At 46.8% G+C, this 14,411-nt stretch overlaps 1 protein-coding gene across 16 annotated transcripts in view; it reads right to left on the bottom strand.

Moving 5' to 3' along the window:
• Nucleotides 1–14,411, bottom strand: part of LOC121559146 (filamin-C-like) — a 79,083-nt gene that overhangs the window by 39,472 nt on the left and 25,200 nt on the right. For all 16 annotated transcript variants that reach the window (XM_045208755.1, XM_045208757.1, XM_045208767.1 and 13 more), the window contains exon 2: nt 6,849–7,097. In XM_045208755.1, the coding sequence (XP_045064690.1) occupies nt 6,849–7,097 (249 nt within the window). The remainder of the gene's footprint in view (nt 1–6,848; nt 7,098–14,411) is intronic.

The raw sequence follows: 14,411 nt of genomic DNA, 5'->3' as shown, positions 1-14,411 counted from the left end.
ATCGGTAAGCTGCTCTGACAACTGATGCTTAAAGATAGTGAGGGAGATAAGTGTCTCCAGCTTCAGAGATTTTTGCAGTTCGTTCCAGTCATTGGCAGCAGAGAACTGGAAGGAATGGCGACCAAAGGAGGTGTTGGCTTTGGGGATGACCAGTGAGATATACCTGCTGGAACGCCTACTAAGGGTGGGTGTTGCTATGGTGACCAATGAGCTAAGATAAGGCGGGGATTTGCCTGGAAGTGATTTATAGATGACCTGGAGCCAGTGGGTTTGGCGACTAATATGTAGTGAAGGCCAGCCAATGAGAGCGTACAGGTCACAATGGTGGGTAGTATATGGGGCTTTGGTGACAAAACGGATGGCACTGTGATAGACTACATCCAATTTGCTGAGTAGTGTTGGAAGCTATTTTGTAAATGACATCGCCGAAGTCAAGGATCGGTAGGATAGTAGGTTTTACGAGGGCATGTTTAGCAGCATGAGTGAAGGAGGCTTTGTTGCGAAATAGGAAGCCGATTCTAGATTTAACTTTGGATTGGAGATGCTTAATGTGAGTCTGGAAGGAGAGTTTACAGTCTAACCAGACACCTAGGTATTTGCAGTTGTTCACATATTCTAAGTCAGACCCGCCGAGAGTAGTGATTCTAGTCGGGCAGGCAGGTGCAAGCAGCGTTCGATTAAAGAGCATGCATTTAGTTTTACATGGGCAAATTGCAGCGGAGGGTGCAGAGCTGGTGGCCGGGGTAGGGGTAGCCAGGTGGAATGCATGGCCAGCCATAGCAAAATGCTTGTTGAAATGGGCGGCAGGTAGCTTAGTGGGTAAGAGCGTTGTGCCAGTAACCGAAAGGTCGCTGGTTCTAATCCCCGAGCCGACTACATGAAAAATCTGTCGATGTGCCCTTGAGCAAGGCACTTAACCCTAATTGCTCCTGTAAGTCGCTCTGGATAAGAGCGTCTGCTAAATGACTAAAATGTAAATGAAATGTTCGATTATCGTAGATTTATCGGTAGTGACAGTATTTCCTAGCCTCAGTGCAGTGGGCAGCTGGGAGGAGGTGCTCTTATTCTCCATGGACTTTACAGTGTCCCCAAACTTTTTGGAGTTAGTGCTACAGGATGCACATTTCTTTTTCAAAAAGTTAGCCTTTGCTTTCCTAACTGATTGTGTATATTGGTTCCAGTTGCATATCGTGGGGGCTGTTCGATGCTAATGCAGTACGCCACAGGATGTTTTTGTGCTGGTCAAGGGCAGTCAAGTCTTGGGTGAACCATGGACTATATCTGTTCTTACTTCAGAATTTGCTTATTTAAGATGGAGAGGAAAGCACTTTTAAAGAACAACCAGGCATCCTCTACTGACGGAATGAGGTCAATATCCATCCAGCATACCCGGGCCAGGTCAATTAGAAAGGCCTGCTCGCTGAAGTGTTTTAGGGAGTGTTTGACAGTGATGAGGGGTGGTCGTTTGACCGCGGACCCATTACGGACGCAGGCAATGAGGCAGTGATCGCTGAAATCCTGGTAAAAGACAGCGGAGGTGTATTTAGAGGGTAAATTAGTCAGGATGATATCTATGAGGGTGCCCATGTTAACAGATTTATCAATGAGGGCATCTAGTTTAGATTGTAGGACGGCCGGGGTATTAAGCATATCCCAGTTTAGGTTACCAAGCAATACGAACTCTGAGGATAGATGGGGGGCAATCAATTCGCATATGGTGTTCAGGGCGCAGCTGTGGGCTGAGGGGGGTCTGTAGCAAGCGGCAACAGTGAGAGACTTATTTCTGGAAAGGTGGATTTTTAGAAGTAGAAGCTCAAACTGTTTGGGCACAGACCTGGATAGTATGATAGAGCTCTGCAGGCTATCTCTACAGTAGATTGCAACTCCGCCCCCTTTGGCAGTTTTATCTAGATAGAAAATGCTGTAGTTGGGAATGGACATTTCAGAATCTTTGGTGGCCTTCCTAAGCCAGGATTCAGACACTGCTAGAACATCAGGGTTGGCGGAGTGTGCTAACGCAGTGAATAACTCAAACTTAGGGAGGAGGCTTCCGATGTTAACATGCAAGAAACCAAGGCTTTTGCGGTTACAGAAGTCAACAAATGATAGCGCCTGGTGTGCAGGAGTGATCCTGGGGGCTACAGGGCCTGGGTTAACCTCTACATCACCAGAGGAACAGAGGATGAGTAGAATAAGGTACAGAGAAAAAAAGGGGCAGATTTCCGGGCGTTGTAGAATAGATTCAGGGCATTATGTACAGACAAGGATATGGAAGGATATGAGTACAGTGGAGGTAAACCTAATCGTTGGGTAAAGATGAAAGAGATAGCATAACTGGAGGCATCAATTGAGCCAGTCTCCGCGTGTGTGGGGTGTGGGACAAAGGAGCTCTCTGAGACAGGTTGAGCAGGACTGGGGGCTCTACATTGAGACCAGGCTGTGTCCACTGACTGGAACGGGAGAGAGGGCTCAGCACTACTCAACGTGACAGAGTGGTTTGGTGTTTTTTACTGTTGTTTCTCCCACCTCAGTACATGGCAATACATTTTCCCTAAGTCTCATTAGCTGTCATGGCTGTCTCTATTGCAGTTCCATCTAGAATGTTCTCAGCTCAGGGTGGCTTCCTTGTGCAAACCCCACTACTGCCAGGAGCCGTATGAAAACAGAGGTGTGAGGCAAAAGGATACTAAACAAATACATGGCAGAGAGTGAGGGGGCTCTAGGGGGTGGTTGAAAAACTAACAGGAGAGGAACATAAACCCCCCAAAGCATTCTCCCACACTGCCAAAGAGCTGTACCTGACCCTCATATTTGTATGTGTTCCAGAAACACACACACACACACACACATGCATACACACAATACACACGCACACACATATGTAAACACACACACACAGTGATACTCAAGATGGGTCATTATGTTTAGTAAGCCCTCTACAGCTGGCCAGTAGTAGAAACTAGTACATTTTTCAACCAACTCATACCTGTTTAATGTGCCTCTGTTGGGCTGACGTGTGATTTTTTGGCTCTGGGGGGTCTGTGACCAGGCAGTGTGAGGATGAGAGAGGGCCATTCAGCGGGGGTGGATAGAGGGGTGTGTCGGATAAAAATCTGATGAGTAACATTTCACTCTGAGGAGAGGTGAACAGCCTCAGGATAGGATGCTGTGTTAACTTTGCTGTGGAATCGTGTGTGTGTGTGTGTGTGGGTGTGTGTGTGTGTGTGTGTGTGTGTGTGTGTGTGTGTGTGTGTGTGTGTGTGTGTGTGTGTGTGTGTGTGTGTGTGTGTGTGTGTGTGTGTGTGTGTGTGTGTGTGTGTGTGTGTGTGTGTGTGTGTGTGTGTGCGCGTGTGTGTTTGTGTGCATGCGTGTGTGTGTGTGTGTCCAAACCCTCTCTGTTCCCTGTTGCTTAGTCCTGGCGTATTGTTATATCTAGTGTAAATACACTGAAGGACAAGACATGGACTCAAGCCACGAGCAAACCTTTCCTTAATTTACTTCTACGGACAATACGCTTTACTTTACTGTCCACCCTTACTTCTAACAGAGAGGCCTCTGCCCTGTTCCTGTTGCTCCTAACAACATACATGAGCACACACACACACAATAATGTGTTTGCCAGGAAATGCGGCGCTCTACATGTGTTTTCACTTATTGCGTTCCTCGCTGCTGTGTTCTCTACTCTGACACTCTCCATGCTGTTACAGCAGCCAGAAGCCCACTGGCTCCACACTGCAGCCTGCAGCACACCAATGTCCAGCGGCTTGCGGGGAACGGGTTTGGCTGAACCATGGGAACTCGAGGTGTCAGGACTAATTAGCTACGCAGTTGTCTAGCAGGTCTGAGAGCAGTTTGAGTTCCACCCAAAACAGTTATTATATTTTACATTGACATTTCAGTCAATTAGCAGACGCTCTTATCCAGAGCGACTTGCATTCATCTTAAGATAGCTAGCTGAGACAACAACATATCACAATCATAGTAAATACATTTTTCCTCAATAAAGAAGTTATCAGCAAAGTCAGTGCTAGAAGGAAAAGACAAGTACAATGTTTCTTTTTTATGCTCAACTGTATATTTCACATTTCTTGCTAATGGGTGAATGGTCCTGAATGTAAAATGTTGTGCTGACAAGAGCATTTTGGTGGCCCTAAGCGAGATTTGGTTGGGGGGCCCTCACAGGCAAAACATTTAACTGGTTCCTCTCTTGACGGTGAAGAGAAAAATGTGCAGCTTTAATATTGATGTCCTGCAATTCTACACATAGAGAAAAATGTGTCAGTTTTAAAGCAAATTTTCTACAATTCCTCAAATTTTTCCATGTGGCAGAGAGAAAATTTAGCCGTTTTAAAACTAATTTCATGTGATTCAACGAATTTGCCATGAATTATGAGTGACTAGCAAAATCAATGGGGGCCCCCTGGAGGTCAGGGCCCATGAGCACGTGCCTTGCGTGCCCGGGGGGGCCTAGTGGCAGCTCATAGTCTGCATTTAGGCAGAGGTGGCACTGCAAGAGAATGTGAGAGAATTGCCCCTTTGCCCTAATGCCGTGTGTACTGTGAGTGTATAGCTTGTTCTGGATCTATCAGTATGAATGTTTCAGTGAGAGCAGAGAGAAACAGAGCCCTGTATGGTCAAAGCCTAGAATAAAACCTGCTACTTAGTCCTGCTCAGTGTCAGAGACAGAGCTCTGTGTATCAGCAGTGTCAACAATACTAACACAGACACCTATACCATAAACACACACACTATTACACACACACCCTGAAAAACATAAATATACACAGACACAGACACAAACACACACACACACACACACGCACACACACCTGCTCTGTGACCCTGCTGTGCTAGGTAAGTGAATTAGACAGGCTCAGTTTGGGGGAGAATGGAGTCATTGTTTGATTATTTGTTCCACCACCTTAGCCTCTCTCCAACACACTTCTCAACTTCCTGCCTTAGTAAACACACTTTGTCATGCACACAAACACACATAAACACACACTCAGAAGCATGCAAACACATGAAAACAAATAAAGCACAGACATTCACACACTGGCTCTCTCACACACACACGCACACTCACACACCTACAAAGGACAACACCTATACACACACACACACTCAGTAAACAAAAAGACAGTGCACCTCAGTTCTTTGTTTCATTTCTCTGGAGTAACTAACTCTGTGAACCTATTAATGCCCAGCCATTCCACATATCTGGTCTCACACCATTTGTACTAACACAGGATTAGTGGCTCTGTTGAACAAGACGTGTCTACTAACCCAAGGTCAATCTTAGTTCCCCTTGGACCCATGTCTTAGAAAGACCCACTGCCTGCCAGGAACCCAGTCCAAATTAGTAGAGGCCTTCACCGAAAGAGACAAGCCTGGGGCTACAGTTATGAAACCTTCCCCAGTGGGGGTCACTCTATCTAGGGCAGTTGTCGGGCAAGTCCCCCTGGCTAGGCCCTGACGACCCTGATCTGTAATTACAGGCTATGCACTATCTATCTCTCTGTGGTTTGGGGATTTTAAATGTCAGTGTTTTTTGGTTAGCTCACACACTCCTCCCCCTCCCCCTCCTCCTCCTCCTCCTCCTCCTCCTCCCCTTCCCCCTCCTCCCCCCTCCTCCCCCTCCTCCTCCTCCTCCTCCTCCCCCCTCCCCCTCCCCTCCCCCTCCTCCTCCTCCTCCTCTCCCTCCTCCCCCCTCCTCCTCCTCCTCCTCCCTCCCCTCCTCCTCCTCCTCCTCCTCCTCCTCTCTCTCTCCCTCATTCTTCTCTCATCAGATTGTTTTATAATGAAGAAAAGGCTGGTTCTGATTAAGAGTTGGGATATCGGTTAGGGGTCATAGTGGGAGCAAAGGGTGGACACACGTCCCATTCTGGTTCCCCTAGGTCTCCCCTTCTCTGATGTGAAGTGGTGCAGTTCAAGCAATTAAAGGAATATTGCATGTTGAATGCAGCTTGTATGCTTTTTGGCCACACCCATTCATACTTTGTGCCCACATCCCCACCCTGAATAGGATTTCATCAGTGATGTCATGCTCTATGGTAGCCCCTGCACAATAACCTCTACCCCCAACCCACAGAACATGCCAAAAATACACATTCTCATTGTCATCAACCAAGGCTCCCAGTCAGTCAGCCCTGAACATACAGTACATACTCTCTACCCCTGACCTGGAATAATTAGGCTTAATGTTTCAACAAGACCGTTTCAAAAATACAATAAATAACTGGAGTTTCTCTGGAACTTCTATGTGACACATACTTGAAATTATGGCTGTTTAGTGTTTAGTGTACTGTTTCAGTGAATACTATAGACGATTAATCAACCCTAAAACAGCTCTCAAAATAGTTACAACCTGGAGGACTATTGTCAACAAATGAAACGTATTATGCGCAGATCTTGGATCAGCTCTTACAAAGCTCTTACAGTTCTTACAGATGGACGATCTGCACTCAAACTGCTCCTCAAGGCCTTACCTGGGGCCCAGTTGTCAATCAGTGCTCCCAGGGCCTTGCCGTCCATCCATTTTTTACATTTACATTTTAGTCATTTAGCAGACGCTCTTATCCAGAGCGACTTACAGGAGCAATTAGGGTTAAGTGCCTTGCTCAAGGGCACATTAACGTCATTTAGCAGACGCTCTTAGCCAGAGCGACTCACAAATTGGTGCGTTCACCCTATAGCCAGTGGGATAACCACTTTACAATTGGGAAAAGGCCCTGGGACACATGAACTAAGATTTAACTGTTTCTGAGTCAGCTCCAAGCCTATTAACCAGCAGAGTCTAACAACAGAATGAGTCACAGATCCTGGATCAGCTCTGGATCAGCTCTTACCTGGGGCACAGTTGTCGACCAGGGCTCCCAGGGCCTTGCCGTCCCTCCAGTCGCGGTGAAAGTTGTTGATGGGCAGCTGGGGCACCTTGTTCTGTATCCATCCCAGCAGCCTCTGCTTGGGGGTCAGCTTCTTGGCATCCTCATCGTCCTCGTCCTCCCACATGGGCATAGAGATGGAGTAGTGCAGGATCAGAGTCCAGATCAGACCCAGGATCAGCTTCAGGTTCCCATCCACGATGGCCTTACTGTCTGTAGAGGGGGGGAGAGAGTGGAGGGTTAATGTCAGGTCATTTACTAAGGTACTGATACTGAATAAAGAACATAGTAATAGAATAAGGTATTGTGCAAAAAAGCATCACTCCCATGAAAGCGATACTGGCCGCTATAAATTGGCCCCCAGGTAACTTGAGTTTAACCTTTTACTGCAGTGGGCTGAATCAGGGTCACACAGAGTGTTTCTTGGTGGTCTTAAACAAATCTACTTTGAAACAAAAGTATACACCTCACACATATGGTTATGGGCTTTAAAAAATGTCGACACCTGTGCCATGTCAGATATAGAGTTGAAATGTGTTCAATTTTGAGTTTGCATCCCAATATTACACTTTATATACATCACAGATGACTGAAATATAACAAAACCTTTTGACATAGAAACACCGGATTTACGGCAGCTTTTTGAAATAATATTGATTAATTATGAAATTATGAAAAATATTAATAACATTCCACCCAAGAGGCCACTAGGTCATTTGACTGGAGGAAAGGGCTATGACCTCTGCCATATACAGTTAACACACAAACTGGGGAGCAGATTAAGTCTAGCCCTAACCCCTTGTGTGGGGCCTCTCTACCATACACACACACACACACACACACACACACACACACAAACACTACTGCACTAGGGCCATCTGATCATTCTGTTCTAAAGAGAAACAGCTTGTTGTAGAATCATAATAACATAGTTCTGGTGTCTGCCCTCGGCCTTCAGCTGCCTGGCACAACAACAACATCAACATCTGTGTTTACTCTGCTCTTATTAGACCCAGTGATCACTTTACCAGGGAGATCACACATATGGCGGCAGGGGGAGATGGTGGGGGGGATTAGGCAATGGTATCACCCTAGGACTCCTCAGTCATCGTCTTCATCATACTTATGTTTACTCTTGGCTTACTGCTGCAATCCATTTGTCTTGTCTGGTTGGATGATCCCTCACACACACACACACACACGCACACACACACACACGCACAGACACACACACACGTACACACACACACACACACACACACACACATGCACACACACACGCACACACACACAGACACACACACACACACAGAGACACTCCCTGGCTTGTGTATGTGTTACTGCAGGATCCGGAGCAGTGGGAATTTGGGGTGTACGCCATGTGTTTGTGTGTCTGTTTCCTGACTGACTGACTGACTGAGATGACTGTGCACATTCAGCTGGGCCAGACACATCTAAGGATTTTCCCATCTCTCATGACAATATTTAGTTCTACATTAATCTATGTGCTGTCTAAAAGTGTTTGTATTGTATGATATGCTAGTCTGGATAAAAGCCATACAGATGTCTAGTTTGTGGATGAATGTTGTGTTATTTTCACTACAAAGATTTGACTTACAAGTTCACACTGCTAGTACAGACTAACAGCACTAGGCTACATCTAACATCTAGCTATGAAGTATTAATCAAGCTAGACAGTGGACAGAGCTGTGTATCAGTACTACACTCTTCTATCTTGAACCTAAAATAGTTATTCGGCTGTCCCCATAGGATAATCCTTTGAAGAACCATGTTTGGTTCCAGGAAGAACCCTTTTGGGTTCCATGTAGAACCCTTTCCACAGGGGGTTCTACATGGAACCCAAAAAAGTTATACTTGGAACCAAAAAGTGTTCTACCTGGAACCAAAAAGGGTTCTCCTATGGGGACAGCCAAAGAACCCTTTTGGAACCCTTTTTTCTAAGAGTGTAGTACTTGAACCTGATGCCATTTAACCCTAGGTATATGGAATGAGGTCAGATTAAATAAAACACAGACACACATAAATACTCACAGAGTCAAACACCAAACACACATGCATGGAATCAAAAAAATGACAGAGGTCCCCTACGGTCCAACTTAGCTAACCCGGACGCTTATAAGAAATCCCGCTATGCCCTCCGACGAACCATCAAACAGGCAAAGAGTCAATACAGGGCTAAGATTGAATCGTACTACACTGGCTCTGACGCTCGTCGGATGTGGCAGGGCTTGAAAACTATTACAGACTACAAAGGGAAGCACAGCCGCGAGCTGCCCAGTGACACAAGCCTACCAGTCGAGGCAAGCAACACTGAAGCATGCATGAGAGCACCAGCTGTTCCGGATGACTATGTGATCACGCTCTCCGTAGCCAATGTGAGTAAGACTTTTAAGCAGGTCAACATTCACAAGGCCGCAGGGCCAGACGGATTACCAGGACGTGTACTCCGAGCATGTGCTGACCAACTGGCAAGTGTCTTCACTGACATTTTCAACATGTCCCTGACTGAGTCTGTAATACCAACATGTTTCAAGCAGACCACCATAGTCCCCGTGCCCAAGGACTCTAAGATAACCTGCCTAAATGACTACCGACCCGTAGCACTGACGTCTGTAGCCATGAAGTGCTTTGAAAGGCTGGTCATGGCTCACATCAACAGCATTATCCCAGAAACCCTAGACCCACTCCAATTTGCATACCGCCCCAACAGATCCACAGATGATGCAATCTCTATTGCACTCCACACTGCCCTTTCCCACCTGGACAAGAGGAACACCTACGTGAGAATGCTATTCATTGACTACAGCTCAGCATTCAACACCATAGTGCCCTCTAAGCTCATCACTAAGCTAAGGATCCTGGGACTAAACACCTCCCTCTACAACTGGATCCTGGACTTCCTGACGGGCCGCCCCCAGGTGGTAAGGGTAGGTAACAACACATCTGCCACACTGATCCTCAACACGGGGGCCCCTCAGGGGTGCGTGCTCAGTCCCCTCCTGTACTCTCTGTTCACCCATGACTGCATGGCCAGGCACGATTCCAACACCATCATTAAGTTTGCCGACGACACAACAGTGGTAGGCCTGATCACCGACAACGATGAGACAGCCTATAGGGAGGAGGTCAGAGACCTGGCCGTGTGGTGCCAGGACAACAACCTCTCCCTCAACGTGACCAAGACAAAGGAGATGATTGTGGACTACAGGAAAAAAAAGAGGACTGAGCACGCCCCCATTCTCATCGACGGGGCTGTAGTGGAACAGGTTGAGAGCTTCAAGTTCCTTGGTGTCCACATCACCAACGAACTATCATGGTCCAAACACACCAAGACAGTCGTGAAGAGGGCACGACAAAGCCTATTCCCCCTCAGGAGACTGAAAAGATTTGGCATGGGTCCTCAGATCCTCCAAAAATTCTACAGCTGCACCATCGAGAGCATCCTGACTGGTTGCATCACCGCCTGGTATGGCAACTGCTTGGCCTCCGACCGCAAGGCACTACAGAGGGTAGTGCGTATGGCCCAGTACATCACTGTGGCCAAGCTTCCTGCAATCCAGGACCTCTATACCAGGCGGTGTCAGAGGAAGGCCCTCAAAATTGTCAAAGACTCCAGCCACCCTAGTCATAGACTGTTCTCCCTGCTACCGCACGGCAAGCGGTACCAGAGTGCCAAGTCTAGGTCCAAAAGACTTCTCAACAGCTTCTACCCCCAAGCCATAAGACTCCTGAACAGCTAATCATGGCTACCCGGACTATTTGCACTGCCCCCCCACCCCATCCTTTTTACGCTGCTGCTACTCTGTTAATTATTTATGCATAGTCACTTTAACTCTACCCACATGTACATATTACTTCAACTATCTCAACTAGCCGGTGCCCCCGCACATTGACTCTGCACCGGTACCCCCCTGTATATATAGCCTCCCTACTGTTATTTTATTTTACTTCTGCTCTTTTTTTCTCAACACTTTTTTTGTTGTTGTTTTATTTTTACTTTTTTTGTTAAAAATAAATGCACTGTTGGTTAAGGGCTGTAAGTAAGCATTTCACTGTAATGTCTGCACCTGTTGTATTCGGCGCATGTGACCAATAAAATGTGATTTGATTTGATTTGATTTGAGCTGTCTAATTGTCTGAGCTAAAGCGAAGTGGTTTTATGCGCCGACTAAATGGAAGCTGATAATTATAAGTTTTTTACTCCGCTGGTCTCGGCTAGTCTCGGGAAGGAAGTCCTCATTGTCTGAGACCGAGTCAAGACCGAGACACTCAATATGTGGTCTCGAGACCGGACTCGAGACAAACACTGACACACACACACACACACACACACACACACACACACACACACACACACACAACTGCTCAAATCTCAGGCCAAACTCTGCAACTTGACCCCACATAGGAGACAAGCACACTGACAGAACCATTTTCACATTTCCCTTCTCTTCCTTTTCCTCTCTTCCTTTCCCTCTCTTCCTTTTCCTCTCTTCCTTTCCCTCTCTTCCTTTCCCTCTCTTCCTTTCCCTCTCTTCCTTTCCTTTCTCTTCCTTTCCCTCTCTTCCTTTCCCTCTTTTCATTTTCCTCTCTTCCTTTCCTTTCTCTACCTTTCCCTCTCTTCCTTTCCTTTCTCTTCCTTTCCCTCTCTTCCTTTCCCTCTCTTCCTTTCCCTCTCTTCCTTTCCCTCTCTTCCTTTCCCTCTCTTCCTTTCCTTTCTCTTCCTTTCCTTTCTCTTCCTTTCCTTTCTCTTTCTTTCCATCTCTTCCTTTCCTTTCTCTTCCTTTCCATCTCTTCCTTTCCTTTCTCTTCCTTTCCATCTCTTCCTTTCCTTTCTCTTCCTTTCCATCTCTTCCTTTCCTTTCTCTTCCTTTCCCGCTCTTCCTTTCCTTTCTCTTCCTTTTCCTCTCTTCCTTTTCCTCTCTTCCTTTCCCTCTCTTCCTTTCCTTCTCTTCCTTTCCCTCTCTTCCTTTTCCTCTCTTCCTTTCCCTCTCTTCCTTCCCCTCTCTTCCTTCCCCTCTCTTCCTTTCCCTCTCTTCCTTTTCCTCTCTTCCTTTCCTTTCATTCTTTTCCCCCCTTTCACTCCTACATAGAATCCAGGTCAGGATGTTTTCAGCATACACCCTGCTATGGATCTTAAAGTTAACTATGAAAGAATGCATCTCTGAAAACCTAATGTTTTCCCTGTTCACCATGTTACGACTATCTGGTTTCTCCCATTTGAGGGTTGGGGGATTGGACTTTCTGGGACTGGAGCCATGGAGGCTCTGTGTGGGGCTCGGCATCCGGGGGGTGTTTGTGAATGTTGTATGAGTTGGTCCAGTCAAATAAGTACAGGGGGTATATGTTTGGGGGTTGGGGTTAAGGTAGGTTGGTGGGTGGTGGGGAGGTGAGGGGGAGGTAAGAGGAAGGGGAGTGGGGTTGTAGGTAGGGATGGCTAGTAGTTTGGGCTTGGACCATAGGGGGAAGAGGGGGAAGAGGATAGAGTAGAGGGTCTGTTGGGATATACAGGAGTGGGGCAGAGGAGGCTGGGGTGAGAAGCTATAGGAGGACGGGTTCATTGTAATGGCTGGAATGGAATAAATAGAACTGTATCAAACACATCAAACATATGGAAACCATAAACTAATGAACCCTGCAGACCGGTACTACTGCACCAGCAACACACCAGAAGGAGAGGAAGGACGCCTCAGATATATTTCCCCTGTGCCCATTTTAAAAAGGCAGGATTTTACATTCACACTCTCTCACTCTGAAACTTCTCTTTCAGCACTGAGAGAGTATTAAACACACATATGCGCATGTGCACGCACGCACGCACGCACACACACACACACACACACACACATGCGATAAGAGTGAGCGATATTGATTCAATCACTTCAGTGGTTTGGTCCAGGCCCAACATTTAAAAGCCTGATATTTCTGGCACTGGGGTGTGTAGGATCTGACACACACTGGAGTCTATGGTGAGAGCAGGCTGGCTTGGACAGGGACATTCCTATAGGACTGCATCAGAATGGTCAGTGCGTGCGTTCATGTGTGTCCTACTGTATTGGGAGGGGACATTACCCAGACTCAGTAGTCTCGCCTGTCAACAAGGCTGTCTCCCTGTCAACATTATTGGACAGTTAACGACCCTTTGCATTGGACCACTACACCTCCACTAATTTGAATTGATCTTGAAAAACTGCCTCGTCTAATCTTACTCTACAAAACTAAATGTTTCCTCGTAACTTGAAGTTGAACTCCGCAAACAAACAGCTTGCAAACAACAGCCGGTGTTGATGACACGGTCCTGGAATCCAGCAGGATCAAACGCAACATGAACAAACAGTGGGAAAGAACAACAAACACATGACTTAAAGGCTTGGGAAAAAGGAAAGGGCATTTGGAGGGAGAGGGAGGGGGACAGAATTCCGAACTGGAGCTGGGATGGGGAGTGAGAATCTTTTCTGAAAACTTCCAGAGGGGTCAGACAGAGGTTGAGGTTGGGGAGGATTGACGGGAAAGATGAATTTGGCCCTGTCGACAAGTGTGTGTGTGTGTGTGTGTGTGTGTGCGTGCGTATGTGAAGCATCTGTGTCTCTGGAGCCAAGGCATTAGTGTGTGATTGAATGCCTCCCTCTCTCAGCCTCATGGCACCTGGCCTGGGCCTTTACAATATCTAGTATCTGTACAGGAGATAAGCGGTGTATCTTCCACACTCATTCAAACCATCCTGTACCATACACCAACCACACTGCCACATGGTCAAGAGACATATGTAGAACAGAGGGTGAGAATAGAGGGCATCCAATAGCTCACACTAACACATTTCAGTTCCTCCACTAGAGCAGTAAAGCCCAAAAGTACTAAGTTGCTAAAATGATTTGCTATCTCTGTCTCTCTCTCTCTCTCTCTCTCTCTCTCTCTCTCTCTCTCTCTCTCTCTCTCTCTCTCTCTCTCTCTCTCTCTGTCTCTCTCTCTTTCTCTCTCTCTCTCTATCTCTCTCTCTCTCTCTCTCTCTCTCTCTCTCTCTCTCTCTCTCTCTCTCTCTCTCTCTCGCTCTCTCTCTCTCGCTCTCTCTCTCTCTCTCTCTCTCTCTCTCTCTCTCTCTCTCTCTATATATATATATATATATATCTTTATCTCTCTCTCTCTGGATCACACAACTCTCTCTCCATCCTCCCTTTCCCTCTGTGTTCATTTTCCTCCCTCTTTATCTTTCTGGCACATTCTGTTACTCCCCAAACACATCTCACATTCTCACTCTGTCCCCCTTTGCCTCCCTCTGTTGTATATCCCTCTCTCTCCCTGTTGTAAGTCACTGCTCAGAGACACAAAGCCCTGATGTCAGAACATCACGCATAACACATTTTCTCCAGTTGGACTGGGGGTGTCAGGGGGGAGGATTTTCCAGAGACAATGTGTCCTTTCTGCCCAGAGCCCATTGTTTCGCCTCCATCTCAGAGCAAAGTGACCTTTAAGGCTCCGATTGGTTCTGGTGGCGGGACTCACTGTTTGTTT

The sequence above is a fragment of the Coregonus clupeaformis genome, chromosome 28 (assembly GCF_020615455.1).
Source record: "Coregonus clupeaformis isolate EN_2021a chromosome 28, ASM2061545v1, whole genome shotgun sequence".
NCBI classification, from domain to species: domain Eukaryota; kingdom Metazoa; phylum Chordata; class Actinopteri; order Salmoniformes; family Salmonidae; genus Coregonus; species Coregonus clupeaformis.
The sequence above is the reverse complement of the archived record's forward strand: the minus strand, read 5'-3'. Positions and strand labels throughout refer to the sequence as shown.